Here is a 16,675-nt window from a genome sequence, read left to right on the forward strand (position 1 = left end):
CACTCAAAAATGTGTGGTTATACGTGGCATTTTATGTTAATGAATGCAATTAATTCTGGGAGGGATTCCTGCACCAACAGAGATGGGGGTGGGGGGTGCGGTCACAGGTGAAAAGTACAAGATTTGGCAAAAGGAAACAAGAAAAGTTGAGTCACTAATCCTTAAGTCCTGAAGCATACACTCATCTGCGTATTTGTAGCTGCATAGTATTTTTTTAACCTTATTCTCCTTTTTTCCTGTTTTTTACTTGCTGTCTCTTCAATCTACCTATTAATTATAAAAGTGAGGACATCCATAAGCAGATCACAGGAAGTGGAATGCTCTTAGCGTGTCAGCAGAGGATTTGAATTATTCAGCCCCATATACTGAACATGCTATGTTTACCTGACTATATTGCTTCTCTTTACATTTGTGAAATTCTCTAAGGTATGTTTCAGCTTCACTCTAGTGGCCCATAATTTCTTTGGAGTCCTCTGTGCTGTGGCAATCATGCAATATTGAAAAGTTCACCGTCTTGTCCTTCTCTCATCCCTTTCTCTATCTCTGTTTCAGCATGCCCTTCAGGTTTCTTCAAGACTGCGCAAGGTGATGAGAAATGCCTGCAGTGTCCAATCAACAGCCGCACAACCAACGATGGAGCCACCAACTGTGTCTGCCGAAATGGATATTACCGGACAGACTCGGACCCCTTAGAGATGCCCTGTACAAGTGCGTCCCCTATAATTTTTCTCAATGTACATGAAAGCCTACTTTAAAACTAGATTTTCTAAACTTTCAATGTGAATTTTCAATGAGTGTGTGTGTGTGTGTTTTTTTAACATATGTATTTAAAAATAAATAAATAAACTAGTGCCCAAAATAAAATGATTTATATTAAAATTGGTATTTTTAATCTTTGAGTAAAATTAAGATAAAGGTTTTTATCTGGCACCAACTTTTTATTTTTATGAATCTTTCTAAGGATAAAAGCATCAAATTTTAAATACATTTACACTAAATATGAAAAAATAAAGGATAAAACAGAATAGCTGTAAATAAGCTGAAAACATGGTGATTGACTTCAGCGTTTAGCTAAATATTTTGCTACAAAAATTTAATTTTTTTTTAGCCTGATGTCCATGAATGCACTGAAAAATCCAAACAGATTCAAATGATCCAAACTGATTCAACTGATCCAAACTGATTAATTTCATTTAATTTATTTATATATAGCACAAATAAACACAACAATAGCTACACACAACAAATCTAAAATATATAAAAAGAAAGGGAGAAAAAGGCACTGATTCAACTGAACCAAAAAAACAAACTGATTCACTAAAATGGATAAGACGTACCAATGACTCATATGGGAAAACGTTTGATTATTGCCTAACCTTTCTGGCTCATTTTCATTGTCATTACCCCACAGCATAGTCGAAAGCACACCTCTTTTCCACCACATGCAAACAGCAGCCTTTTCTCTTCATTCCCACTGACTACAGATCAGGCAGAGAAAAATTACTCGCGGCCCTATTATTGAAGCAGATGAGGCCATGAAGACGAGAAAAGAGAGGCAGACAGCTTCTTATGCTGTTGTGAACGGCATGTTTTTGTCTCTCCCTGAAAAAGGCGAGGTGGGGGCAGAGAAGAAGGAGAAAGAAAGGAGACAGCTTTTTTACAAAAGCCATTTGCAAAAGCCTGGCCCTGGGAGGAGAGCAGCTGTTGTGAATAAGAGAGCAGCATCGTGTCGCAGAGTTGAAGCTCAGTGGGCCTTGGCTTGATTAAAGAGAGGAAACGGCAGCCTTTACCGCCCACTAACCTGGGAATGGGATGTTTAGAAACAGTTTTGCGTGCAACAGAGCCGTAGCTTCAAGACAGAGATGTCTCTTAATGATTCACAGCTGTAAATAGGTAATCAATTGGAGGCTTCATTTTTTGGGGGGCTTTTTTAAAAGGGCAAAAGCCAGTGGGATGTTTCTTGATTACCTCACTTGGCCCTAGAGGAGCACCCACAGTAATTGGGAGCACATGCCGGCTGAAGATAAACACAGGGTATTGTTAGCTTTAGTCGGGCTGTCAGTCAGGACGAGATCTCAGAGGTGCGTTTGTTGGTGTGCTCTTACTCTTCTTCAAATGTACTGTGTGTGCATGAGCAAACGAAAATGATGTTTACAAACACAGGAACAGCTCGAAAGAAATGGTTTCACTAGACCCAAGTAAGCCTGTGATTTGTGCAATGTTATCATGATTGCAATTATCATGATGGAAATATGCAAGGAAATACACAAGAGTGCACAATGTTTCATTGTATTATTCTTTCTACCCCTCTGAAAATGAAAATTAAAGTTGCCAGAGCCATGGCTTAGTGGTTAGCACACATTCTGACACATTTTGGCTGTGCAGTTTAAGTAGGTGATAGGAGTTCAAGTCCCAAAAAAACAAAAAACAAAAAAAAAACCTTTTTTCATTTTAACCTAAAAGAAATTAAGAAAAAAAAAAACATATTCAAAATAAAAATAAATGAAATACAATTAAATGTATTCAGGTATATATATATATATATATATATATATATATATATATATATATATATATATATATATATATATATATATATATATATATATATATATATATATATATATATATATATATAATATCCCCAAACAAAAGGGCAAATGTCAATTCTTTGAGTCATTTACAGAGGTAACCTAATTTTTCTTTCAGACTAACAGCAGTACTTTTTAAGTCACAAAAAGATCTTTTCATTTTTGCATCTTGTTTGTTTTTCCAGCTGTGCCATCGGCTCCTCAAAATGTCATCTCCAGTGTGAACGAGACGTCACTGATGCTGGAGTGGAATCCTCCACGGGAGACTGGTGGTCGTGATGACGTGGTCTACAACATCATATGCAAAAGTTGTGGAGGTGGCAGAGGGGGCTGCACGCGTTGTGGGGACAACGTGCAGTTTGTTCCACGGCAGCTGGGACTCACAGAGAGCCGGGTCTTTATTAGTGACCTGCTGGCCCACACCCAGTACACTTTTGAAGTCCAGGCTGTCAACGGAGTATCAGACCAGAGCCCCTATTCGCCCCAATATGCATCAGTCAACATCACTACTAATCAGGCTGGTAAGTCTACACTTTTACACTTTTTAGTTTTTAGTTGCCATGTTGGATGCTCATACTCCCTGAACTCTTTTAAATTCAACTTCTCATTTTTGTTAAAGGTCCCGTTCTTCGTGATCCCATGTTTCAAACTTTAGTTAGTGTGTAATGTTGTTGTTAGAGTATAAATAAAATCTGTAAAATTTTAAAGCTCAAAGTTCAATGCCAAGCGAGATATTTTATTTAACAGAAGTCGCCTACATCGAACGGCCAGTTTGGACTACATCCCTCTACTTCCTTCTTTAATGACGTCACTAAAACAGTTTTTTGACTAACCTCCGCCCACAGGAATGCACAAGAGTTGCGTTTGTAGAGTGTGTTTGTCGCCATGTCGTCGAAACGCTGTTATTTTCATCCCGCAGTCCAATCACCGGGTCTGATTCCGGATCAAATTGATAGGGTAAAATTAAAGACATGTTTACAATAACACTGAGCGCGTGCATCTCCACGTTATGGTAAGAGGCGTGACCTTTCCGGGCAAGGTTCGCTATGCTCGAATCACAACACAGGAACCGCTGGCACAATCAGAACTCGTTACGTATTTCTGAAGGAGGGACTTCATAGAACAAGGAAGTCATCAGCCCGTTTTTATGACAGTGGAAACAGCGGTATACAGATAAGTAAATTATGTGAAAAATACTGGGGTTTTTTTTACACGCGAAACATGAACACATGTTATATTGCACACTATAAACACAATCAAAGCTTCAAAAAACCACGAAAAACGGGACCTTTAACTTGCTTAAACACATAATAGGTCATGATGGTTTATTTTTTTTATTTTTTATTTCGTTTTAGCTGTTAAGACAGTGTGCTATGCTGTAGCTGTTTGAATTTGCATTGCATTTTATTTAATTTTTTTTGCATTTTTCTATCTAAAAGTTTCTTATTTCTTAAGAAATATGTCTGATCAGTATATGGTGAATCCAAAGCCAGCCTAATTATTTAAGTCTTCTTTGTGATTAGCCGATTAGTTGTTCAGGTAAACCACTGACCAGTTATTTTAGAAAATTTCATCTCTACCACCTGTTTATTTACGCTCACGTTTTTTGACGGCCAGCTAGTCTAAACTCACTGTGTAATAGAGCTCTGTAACTCGCTTTGTTACCTCCAGATTACATCCTAATTACACATTTTGGACTACATCCCACCACATCACCATGAGTTTAGACATAATTCCCAGAAATTCAGTGTGATCCACGTTGAATCGGACCCAAACCATAGTGGGACAGATTATCCGGAGCCTAGGATCTCTCCAGCCAATGATGACTTTTAATGAAAAACAGCTTCTTGCTACTGATTAGACAAACCTTTCTTCCACGTCCTGAAGCAACAGCCGTGCCCGCGAGACAGTACAATCAGAAGCTACCATTGCAAAGGCAATAGAAATCTGCTTTTTTTCCACTGATGCCATTGTGGTTTAGGTTACTGTGTTCCAATTATTTCAGAGGGACTGCAGCATTGATTTGTAATTTAAGTGTCTGTATAAAATGTGTGGTTGATTGTGCCAGATCGGTACTTGGAGCTCTTAGGGGCTCAAACAGAGACAGCCATTATTTTATGTTCCTCATCCCTGCTGGCTACAGACAGATCATCAAACCCATCCCCGCTTTAGCCTAGTAAAGCTCGTTGTTTTAGTATTTGATTGTATTTAAATTGGTTGTGACACATCGCTAACTTCAAAATTCAGCAATTTTCTGACATTTGCATCATTCATAGGAGGTTTTAACCGATCTGTTGTGTAAAGAGCATGTTGGAATAGATGTATCTTTTACATCCTTGGAGTGTTTACAACTCATGAGACCAAAGCAAGATGAGAGAGGTGATTGAGTAGATGTGCATTTGTTGTGTCGTCTTCATCACAAATAACTTATATAACTAGTGCACATGCACGCATTACCTACTCAAACTATTTACTCTTTCCTAACTAAGTTCACTCATATTCATGCAGTCAGCTTCTAAAATCCAATTATCACAGACATGTGAGAGACAATGCGTTAAATATTGAAACTCGAGTTGAAAAACATACATGTGCGCAGCAGGTCTTAGAAGAGGCGAAGGGCGGCTTCAGACTCGCTCTCATAAACTGATGGGGATCCTGTAAAGACTTCAAGTTTTTACATTCAGTCTCTCAACAGTTACACTAAGTGCACTTGGGACATTTAGGGGACTTGTGAACGTATGTGAAACTGCCATGGGAGCTGAATGATGAGGCTTTCAGTGTTTCTTTGAACAAGAAACGACTGATCTGCTGGAAACAGAAGGATTGTTAGATTCACTTCATATGAGTCAGCTGAACAGCGTCTTTGAAACAAAAGCCAACGTTTTTTCCCTAAGCTTTATGAGTCCACATATTCTCCTTGTAGAATCGCCGAGAATTTGTGCCATTTTGCCCAAAACTTACATTTATGTTACATTACTGCTCATAAAAGCATACTGGGGCTGCAATTAAAAAAAAAAAAAGTCTTTTTTTAAATATTTCAGTATTTGTAATTTAATTTTTCATTTAAATCATTCCCATTATTTACTAAAAGGGTTATATAATTATATAATGTATATAATTTTCTCTCTGGCAGTAAATGTTTTTGGTTGCAGTGATTTTAAGAAACATTCTCCTTGTATGTGAGATGAGTAACAGCCCTGGGTGTTGTACTTTGGTGCTTACATCCTGGGCGGGCAGCTTTCTGATCTCTTATTAGTCATTGATGTGTAAATATGTGTGTGGTCATGTCTTATTAGTCATTGATGTGTAAATATGGGTGTGGTCATGTCTGTGTCATCAATACCCCCCCCCCCCCCCCCCAAAAAAAAGAAAAAAAAAGTTCTCTGATCTTAGAATTAAACATGCCGTTTACAAGTCTAAGCAAGGATATCACAGTTAAGTATTGATCCTCTGGGTGAAACTGTGGTGTAAACATAAACCACAGTTACAGACAGAATGATATACTGTTTAAGAACCATTAGAAATTAAAAATATATACAATACAAATGAGAGAAACAAGTGAAATATTCTATATTGTGTGCAGTAAATTACTTTAAGATTTTTTACATTAGTTAAGATGATGATGATGATTATTACTATTATTATTATCATCATGTTGTTGTTGTTGTTGTTATTGTTTGCTAACCTCCACATAATAGTAGTACATCATGGTGGGCAAAGTTGCCAAATATATGCATTTATATGTAAAAAAAAAAAGAAAATTAAATCAATCAATAAATAGTTTGTTAAAATGATAAATTAATTAAACATAATGTAAAATGCAATGTTAAGTTGTCCCATTATAGTGTTTTAGTAAATGGACTGATTAGAGCTGTTTGTTTTAAATGTTAGAGTAGGTCTGCTTAGGACATTTTATTACTTCAAAAGAGCATGGAAAATCCCATTTTCCATGATATGGCTCCTTTAATACCATTTACATAATGAATTGCTATTGCTTTTATATATATATTTTTATTGAAAGATTGTTCTCTATATGTTTTCACTCGGTATTGCCCCGTTGTAACCCGTGCTTTCTTCGTTCTGGAGTTCCTCCCTGCTGTTGGGACATTCCCCCGCTCTGCCTGTCACTTTGGATTAGCAGCCTCAGACCTCCATCAGGGGGAGCTGTGAAAGTACTCACTCCAGCTCCCTGTTAGCAGCCCGGGCCCCCTGGGACAGGGCACTAGGACTGAGGGGCCTGGGTCAGGCTGTCCGGGCCTTTAATTTTGTCTAGATTGGAGGGCTTTGGGGTTACATAAACATCTTGTCACCCCTCATTAGCAAGGCGGCTTCGAGCTTCCCCCTTCACGTTTTGTGCTCGCAGTAGTTTATGTCTGTGCATTTTTGTCCGTATCCATGTGCAAGCTTTAATTAGACATGTTTTTAAGCCTGTCTGCTCAAGAGTTGAGGTATGTTCTGCAAGAGAAACAAACAAATAAGAAAATTAGAAGTGATTGCCGTGAAAAGTCTTTGTTTTCTTATGTGAGTGCGGTAGGCATCAGTTGAAATTGCTATTTTCGGATCTCTCAGGATTCTCACTCTGTTTTCAAGCATTGTTTTCAGGAAGTTTCTCCAAAGCTGCCGTGATCATCCTCTCCTAGGCTATTTTCACGCTGTCTTATTATGATCACAATATACAGTTGAAGTTCAACTCAAATGGCTGAAAGAACAGCAAACAAAGGAAGCAAAACTCTGAGTGTTTGTACGCTGGACGGTCTTTAGAACCCGAGTTATACTTATGCGTGATACATCATGGGCTTAAACTGTCCTCGTGCACACTTATTAAGGGATGAACAATTCATAAACACTGCTATTATGGGGAGAGTGTTATGATCTTGGCCTTGGAGAGTTCTTTTCCAGATCTTCATGAATTATGGCCAGACTGCCCACTAAGTATCAGGTTGGTGGTGTTCTCTGCATTGACCCAGAATGTAGTAGTGAGTAAAGCTGCAAAAAGCTGCCATGGTTCACTTTTTTCAGCCATATTTCACTGCAGAGGAATTTGTATTTTTTAAGATGATTTTATTATCTAGGCCAGTGGTTATCAACTGGTGGGTCACAACCCAAAAAGAGGGTGGGATAGGCCTGTGAATATCAAACAACAATACTAAATAACAAACCATTGTGCACAGGTTGGTTAGAAAAATAAATATACTCATTAACTTTTAAAAAAGGAGAAAGCATTTCCTTTTGTTAATATATTTGTCAGTTGTTTACAGCAAATACTGATAAATGCTATTCACACAAAGTATAGGTGGGTGGAGTTAGAGAAAAAACCTTGGTTAGCTGTTGGCTATTTGAACTCAGTATAAATAAACACACTGTTCATTTGTAAAGACATTTTTATGGTAATAAAAAAAAAAAAGTACTATGCTAATTCACCACTTGATGTCCATTATATAATGTGGGCCCTGAAGCAAAACTAGTTGAGAACCACTAATCTTGGTATAAATAAATTTGCAAAAAATTTAGGCCATTTCAACTTAGACATGTTGACACTTTATGTTTTAAAAAGTTAGCAGAGAAGAACCTTTGAAATGAACTTGGTCATTGTAAAACTGTTTCAAGTGTCCTTTAATATTTTGAAGACCCTCAAACTTTTTCACCAGAGAATCAAATGGCAGAAAAAAAATCTGCCAACCACTAATTTCAAGGGTTTTGAGTTTAATGGATAAAAATAAATTCAGTTTGAAGTAGCCTGAATGGGAATTACTGATACAGTGGAGCCCAAAAAATAATAGGATGTACTTAAGCCATGCTTCAAATGTGGACATTACATTTCTGCATACCTTTCATCTTATTTTTGAACATTTCATCTTGTTTTATCATTGAAAACCTAACCTGTTTTTTTTTTTTTTTTTTTTTTTAAAGCTTACTAGACATGTGGTATTTAGTTCTTTTAAAATAATTACCACTTGGTTTTATACTTTGTTGTAATGCAGTGACATTCATACAAATGGCTTTAGTGTCCATATACTTACATCACAGTGTGTTGATGAGGTTAGTTGTTGATCTTTGACTAAAGCCTAAACAGCAATCTAGATCAGTGTCCCTTAGAGGTCTAAACAGAAACGGCATGCTTTTCCTTTATTAGTTTAGTGATTTGTCTTAATTATGGCACACCAGAAAGCTTAACAAAGCTATATTGAAGAAAGGCACAATGTTTTATTGAGGCAATTTTACTGAGGCAAACTGGAATGAAGGCCTTGTGCTCTGGGCAGCTACAGTAATAGTGCACGTCTGTGTCAGGCAGCTGGAGACACAAAGACAGCTTTTACCTTTCCTTTCTGCTTGGCTTTCCTCGCCTGTCCCCTGCAGCTCTGCATCAACAGGGCAAGCAAGGTTAATCAGTCATCAAGTAAACCCAAACTGACTCCAGGCCCTTCACTTTACCCTAACACACACATTTGAGACCAGCATTTATCAGGGCTAGGATAGAAAACATCCACTCGGGTCTCCCTCTCTCTGGAAGTTTTATTAGAGCAGTGTGTGACAGATCGCCTGCAATTTGTGATTTGCCTAGAGTTGGGAAGCACTTGGCAAGTGCCACTCAAGGGGTCGTTTAACTTACCTCTTCCCATGAAAGGAGAGAAATAGAGCCACATGGCTCAGTCAGCTGCACTTTATATGTATTGCTGTTCTTCCCAGTGCAGAGATGGATGAACGGAAACTAAAAGAAATCAACAATTCTGTCAACAATATTCAATAAGCCTCATGTGGTTGAGCTTTACGTCCCTCAGCACTGTATACTGCAACAGAGATATTTATAAAATTGCTTAATGATGGTTTTATGAATCAACCAAATATTGTATAATGTTATAAAACAAATTAACCACATTTAATAAATGTATATTTAAAAATAATAATAATAAAAACATTTAACAAATAGCCACAAGTGAATGTTGTAATATATAGAATTTAAATACATCTAATGTTAGAGAACAATATCAGCATTTATTAATTTTGGTTAATGTTAATTATTATTTTCATATTTTAATGTTAACATTTATAAATTAACAATAACCTAGAGCCTAAATGCTGTAAAAACAAAAGGTTATTTATTGTTAGTTCATAATACTGCAATTAAAGGGATAGTTCACCCCGAAATGAAAATTATGTCATTAATTACTTGGTTAGAAAAATAAATATACTCATTAACTTTTAAAAAAGGAGAAAGCATTTCCTTTTGTTAATATATTTGTCAGTTGTTTACAGCAAATACTGATAAATGCTATTCACACAAAGTATAGGTGGGTGGAGTTAGAGAAAAAACCTTGGTTAGCTGTTGGCTATTTGAACTCAGTATAAATAAACACACTGTTCGTTTGTAAAGACATTTTTATGTTAATAAAAAAATTAAGTACTATGCTAATTCACCACTTGATGTCCATTATATAATGTGGGCCCTGAAGCAAAACTAGTTTAGAACCACTAATCTTGGTATAAATAAATTTGCAAAAAATTGGCCATTTCAACTTAGACATGTTGACACTTTATGCTTTATTCACCCCGAAATGAAAATTATGTCATTAATTACTCACCCTCATGTGGTTCCAAACTCATAAGACTTTCGTTCATCTTCAAAACACAAACGAAGATCTTTTTGATGAAATCTGAGATATGTCTGACCCTCCAGTGACTGCCTTTGCAACTACCACTTTGACGTTTCAAAAAGATCATAAAGAGATCGGAAAACTAATCCATATGAATCGAGCGGTTTAGTCCAAATGATGAACAGATTTAATTTAGGCTTTTACTCACATGTAATCATTGATCAGCAAATATAAGCAGAAGCTCAACTGAACCTGAATAACGCACAAGAACAAACTTCTTCCGGAAGCTCAAACATCCTGCGTAACACACGAGAATGAACCTCAGTGGTTACTTAAAGTTATTAATTTTTTTATGAAATTTCTGTTTTAAACTTTTACATAAATTGGTGAAACATATTTAATATATTAATAGTGCACTCCTGTAAGTTAATGAAAGCTTCTTTTTTTTTGTTGTTGTTGTTATTACAGATGGTCATTTTTTCTTTATATTCCATTTTTGTTTAGCATGTTTCCAGTCTGACGCACTGTTTGAGCATAACAGTTGTTGTCCATCACAGCAAACTCCTGGCAACATTAGCTCCCGGCCATTAGGTTTCTGCGTGAGAGTCTGCCGCACCCAGATAAACGGCCGACCCATATGCTGTTTCCGTCTGCCAGCTCACTCTGTACTCTATTGCGTCATTCAGCATTATACACTCCAGCTACTGTTTGTTTATCCATTTCATTAGCCCAAGGTGAGCAGTACCACATGTGTCAGGCTTTGCTTAATACCTGAGGAAATGAATTGGTTCCTTATCAGATGGGGGAATCATTGTATTACTGAATTACATTATGCAGAGTTGGGTCTGGTAATCTGGCTCGGGCGCTTTCGGGTGCTGGTGGAAGATTTATGACTTAATTATCTTCAGAATTGCTTTGGCAAACTCCTGTCGGGCCACCAGAGACCATGATGCCACCGGCAGCCTCTGGAGAAAGTGGCGATACAGAGTGTAGATGATTCTATTGCCGTGTAATTGAGAAGTGCACGCTTGTATTTTACTGTCTTGACCTTATTGCAGAGAGAGACATTCATATCTGTATTCAATATGGACTCACTTCAGTGAGGCTTTCAGATGGATGTCGATTACCACCTGTAATGCAGAAGAGCTAGCCTGCTGGGGGTTTTTTCCACCTCGGACATGGATCTTTCCCCGAGAAGGCTGCCCTTTTCATGCCGTGCATCACAAATATAAAGGAGGTGGCCGGGTGGGAGCACTGTGACAGAAGGTGGCAGAGAGGGCACATATGGAAGGTGCCAGGTGGGGTCAGGGGGCAGCCGGGCAGGAGACTGCGCCGGACACCTGGAGCACTGGCAAAGTCCAAAATCACAGCACTCGTCCTGTCACATGCTGTTGCATACTAATCATATCAGGTGTCATTGGAGGAAAGTAAAAGTTGTTTCATTTGCATTAGCCAGGGAAAAGGCCTTCATAAGTATGCAGGGCAGGCCGCAGGAGCTGTTGACTATGCAGTGAGCAGTGCATAAAATATCCATTTCATTATGCATGTGTACAGAAAAAAAACTACAATATAAGTGCATTATTGTCATAAATTTGAAGTCTTGCCAATTACAAAGGCTTTGATGGTTGAAAATATTCTGCTCATACATCTAACAACAGTAAATACAATACAACAGTGATTTGGTGTTTAAATCACTGTTGTTTAATCAAGGCTAATAATATTCACAAAGAACAGTGTATTTTTCAGTGCCGGGTGCACAGACTCAATTAGACGTTGATTTATTGCTGGAAGTGGAAAAGTTAACTGTGTTTTTGGTAAATATAAAAAAAAGAACAAGAAGCATAAACAAATGTCCAGTGTAATTTGTATGAAACGGCTGTTTGATGACCCTTAAAGGGTTAGTTCAGCCAAAAATGAAAATTATGTCATTAATGACTCACCCTCATGTCGTTCCAAACCCGTAAGACCTCCGTTCATCTTCGGAACACAGTTTAAGATATTTTAGATTTAGTCCGAGAGCTTTCTGTCCCTCCATTGAAAATGTATGTACGGTGCACTGTCCATGTCCAGAAAGGTAATAAAAACATCATCAAAGTATTCCATGTGACATCAGTGGGTTAGTTAGAAGTTTTTGAAGCATCGAAAATACATTTTGGTCCAAAAATAACAAATTTATTCAGCATTGTCTTCTCTTCCGGGTCTGTTGTCAATCCGCGTTCACGACTCCGCAGTGATGCTCCTGACATAAGACGCTGCTGACGTGTGCGCCCGAGCTTCATTTACAGTCTGAGGGAGACGCACGCTGTAAACAAAACAACCTTCGCAAACATGTCTAAGGATTTCGACACAGAGGAAGACTTGCATTTTTTTGCTCAGCCATATTTATTTGAACCCGAATACACGGACGAAGAACTAAGAGCGATGGAAGAAGCTCCTACACAGCAGCAACCGCTGTCACAAGCAGCATCACTGCGGAGTCGTGAACGCGGATTGACAACAGACCCGGAAGAGAAGACAATGCTGAATAAAGTTTCAACAAATTCTAACTAACCCACTGATATCACATGGACTACTTTGATGATGTTTTTATTACCTTTCTGGACATGGACAGTATACCGTACATACATTTTCAATGGAGGGACAGAAAGCTCTCGGACTAAATCTAAAATATCTTAATTTGTGTTCCGAAGATGAAAGGAGGTCTTATGGGTTTGGAACGACATGAGGGTGGGTCATTAATGACATAATTTTCATTTTTGGGTGAACTAACCCTTTAAATTCGAGGCGTTATCCAACTAAGACCTCTCAGCTTCATTTCTTTTATTTACTCTTCTACTCCTTGCAAATCAATCAAATCAAATCAGTCAATTTGATTGATTGATTGATTGATTGATACTCCTTGCACATACATTTCAAGGTCAAAACATCACAATACACTTTGTGTTATAGGTCATTAAAAACTGTTCATATATAGTATTGTTCAAAGGTTTGGGTTCAGTATGTATTTTTATTACTAAATTAATAGCAAGAACATATTCAATACATCAAGTACAGTAAAGACTTACATTGTTACAAACAAACAAACAAAAAAAAACCACTTTAAAATGAATGCTGTTCTTTTAACATTCTATTCATTAAAGAATCCTGAAAAAAGGTATCAATTTCCACAAACATATTAAGCAGCACAACTGATTTCAAAATTGATATTAATAAGAAATGTTTCTTGAGCACCAAATCAACATATCAGAATGATTTCTGAAGGATCATGTGACACCGTACTGGACTGGACTTGAGTAATGGTTGCTAAAAAAATAGCATTTAAATTGTAATATTTTACAATATTACTGTTTTCACTATATTTCTGATCAAAAAAATGCAGCCTTTGTGAGCAAAAAAATACTTATTTCAAAAACTTTTAAAAAATCTTAATAACTTCAATCCTTTGGATGATAGTTTATTGAATTTTAAAAATACAAATTTAAAATACCAAAACCCAGTGAGGTGAATGAGTAGTTTAAATAGTGAGAAAATAAATTTGTTGCATTTTTCTGTTTTTCATTCCTTTGCATTCACCTACAAAGTGTGTCGGAAGTGATAACGTACAGAAAGAGAATACGTCAAAGCTATGTGCAGAGTGACAAAGATATTAAGGTTTGTTTTGCAGCCCTACGATATAAGTGATTTCCGTAATGTGGACACTCTGTCAGGTACTTTGTTCAGCTCTCAGTATCACATGATTATGCAACATGGTCTAATGAGTATTCATATGTATTTTTATGTAAAGTGTGGTACTGCCACCACGTACATTTACTTACATTTGCATAGACACTGAAACATACAATTTTAATGTAAAATATTTATACAATCCTTATTTATTAGTATTGAAATTGTGGAATTAATATTTTGATTCTACTGTATTCAGTTGTCATATGACATTGTTTTCAATCGCATTTATTAAACGCAGTTTACTCATTTACTTGTGAAATAATATTTCCTTCTGTTCTGTGTGTCTTCTGCTGTTAACTTGTTTCAAAAAATTACATAATGTTAAATACTACACATTAAAACTTTAAAATGAATAGCATTTCTGTAACCATTACCTATCATGTATTTTTTTATTTTGTTTGGCGTTTTCTTAGTATAGTCCTGTGCTGTGACTGACAATAGAACCATAAAATACACCAAAAACATAATATAAAATCACAAAAGTAATCAGTTTTATTCGTGCTCTGTAATCCAGATCTTCAGAATTTATACGATTGCGAGGAACAGACCCAAATTCAAGCCTTTATTCAGTGATCTTCATCTCCGTTCTCAGCAGTGACCAAATGCAACACATCGTCATTTCAACTACTTTTGGTACCACTTTTGACATTTTTGCAGTAAATTATTGTGATTACACTTGTCTGTCTGTTATGTTTTTCTTTACACATATTTTAAAGACATAGTTATGGTTAGGTTTAGGGGAAGGAGTGGGATGTTCAGCTCAAAATATCTTTTTCATTCTATATTGTTAATAAAATGTCATTGTATGTGTATGCCAACATATGTCTGTTCATTATGTTTTATATATTCTTTTTATATTCTCTGTAAAATGGTTTTGTTTAGGATTGGAGGTAGGGTTTAGGGATCTAAAATGTGCAATATACGCAATAATGTTTACGTTGTAGATCAATGTGTCCAAAATTTACGCATCTATCCAAACTTCTGCTAAAAGAATACTAGCTAAAACTTGAATGTTTATTACAGATTGTATCTTAATGTATCACACAGATAATATGCAAATTAAAATGTTGCATAAATGTATAGATTTTTGAGGGACTTTACAAAAAAAATCCATATCTGTGTTTCATTTGATTCCCTAGGTTACTTTTTTGGTTCAAAGTCCTAGGCTAAAATCATTTACCGGCTTGGGATCACGTGATTAGCTCACTTTTCTTGTGTTAAGTCTTGACCCAAATAAGTCATGGCAGGATAACACAATTGTGAGCTCTAATATAATTTGTCCTCCTCTCTGTTAACAGAAAGAGCGAGAGTTGAACAGGTTCCCTTGTTTAGATGTGATGTGCCAACAGTCCTCTGGTTGTCCGTGAAGATCACAAGATCTGTCTACATACATCATATTGACTATGCATCTATGCATAAAAGAAGGAATGCTAACGCATGTCATTGGACAGCTGCCATTTGCAGACATGCTCAGGTTTTCTCTAAACACTAGAGTTCCAGCAAAACCATGCAGAGGGTTTCAGATTAGACTCAAACTCTCTGTAAGTGTCTGCAATCTTCTTAAGACGCTGAAGTGCCTATTTTTGAATTAGCTTATGGTGTGTATACGAGTACATTAATGCTTCAATCTTTTCCAGTGCAGATGGTTTAAAGCTTGATGAACTGAAAAGGGGGTGTGCTGCTTTACGGCACTGGAAACTCTGTGGAGACATAAAACCCTCAATCCAATACAGATGGGAAATAGGGACGCCTGCCAGACGCACTGTTTCTCTCTGCCTTTTTTTTTTTTTTTAGGTCGTACACCATGCTAAAAGATACATGCAAATGCAGTGGGTTCTTCCCCTCCTTTCTGGCTCTCTCTGGACCTGAGTCTCGTAAATAGGGAATACTCGCACTCTATGGTCCTGCGCGGTAGAGGAACAGCAGCTGCTGTCAGATTGTGCTGGGAAAAGCTTGCTGTGGGGAAGTTTTACCGTAAAAGGGGCTCGGGGAGTTGACGGGGGTGGATGAAATTTATAAGCGCTGACCTGTAAGGGCTACTTCTACCAACCTTACCAAATCACTACGTCGCTCTTCCACACCACAACTCTGCTACAAATGAGATCCACATGCCTTCCAAACCTATTATATAGACCCGTAGCGGAGAGCCAATGGAGTTGCGAGGACATTCCACAGCAGTCAGAGACTTTTATATGATGATTAGGCTGAGCTTTTGGTTCTTTGCTCACTCGCTGTTCACCCTGTCACTAATTGTCACTCATTCCACACCTATAATTAAGAACTGATTCTCAGGTGACACTTACTCTGACATAGTATGTGTGTGTGTGTGTGTGTGTGTGTGTGTGTGTGTAGGCATTTTATGTAAATTAATAAATGTAAATGATCACTTTATTAAAACATGCTTGATTGAATTCATATTTTTTTGCATTGCCATTCAAAAGTGTTTTTTTAAACAAGTCTTTTATGCTCACCAAGACTGAATTTATTTGTTCAAAAGTACCGTTAAAACAGTAATATTGTGAATGAAATATTATTGCAATTTAAAATAACTATTTTAATATATTGTAAAATGTAATTTATTCATGTGATGGCAAAGCATCATTACTCCAGTCTTCAGTGTCACATGATCCATCTGAAATTATTTTAATATGCTGATTTGGAATTAAGAAACATTTCTTATTATCAATGTTGTAAACAGTTGTGCTGCTTAATATTTTTGTGGACACCATGATACATTTTTCAGGATATTTTGATAAATAGAAAGTT

At 36.9% G+C, this 16,675-nt stretch overlaps 1 protein-coding gene across 2 annotated transcripts in view; it reads left to right on the forward strand.

Annotated features, from left to right (window-relative positions):
• ephb2b (eph receptor B2b) overlaps positions 1–16,675 on the forward strand; it is an 81,399-nt gene that overhangs the window by 40,038 nt on the left and 24,686 nt on the right. The window contains exons 3-5 of one of the 2 annotated variants that reach the window (XM_048173637.1): positions 553–708; positions 2,777–3,112; positions 4,263–5,587. In XM_048173637.1, coding sequence (XP_048029594.1) covers positions 553–708; positions 2,777–3,112; positions 4,263–4,312 — 542 coding nt within the window. In that variant the 3' untranslated portion in view covers positions 4,313–5,587. Of the gene's footprint in view, positions 1–552; positions 709–2,776; positions 3,113–4,262; positions 5,588–16,675 lie in introns of those variants that run through there. The other variant, XM_048173636.1, reaches the window with a different exon arrangement.

This window comes from Megalobrama amblycephala, linkage group LG21 (genome assembly GCF_018812025.1).
Source record: "Megalobrama amblycephala isolate DHTTF-2021 linkage group LG21, ASM1881202v1, whole genome shotgun sequence".
NCBI lineage: Eukaryota > Metazoa > Chordata > Actinopteri > Cypriniformes > Xenocyprididae > Megalobrama > Megalobrama amblycephala.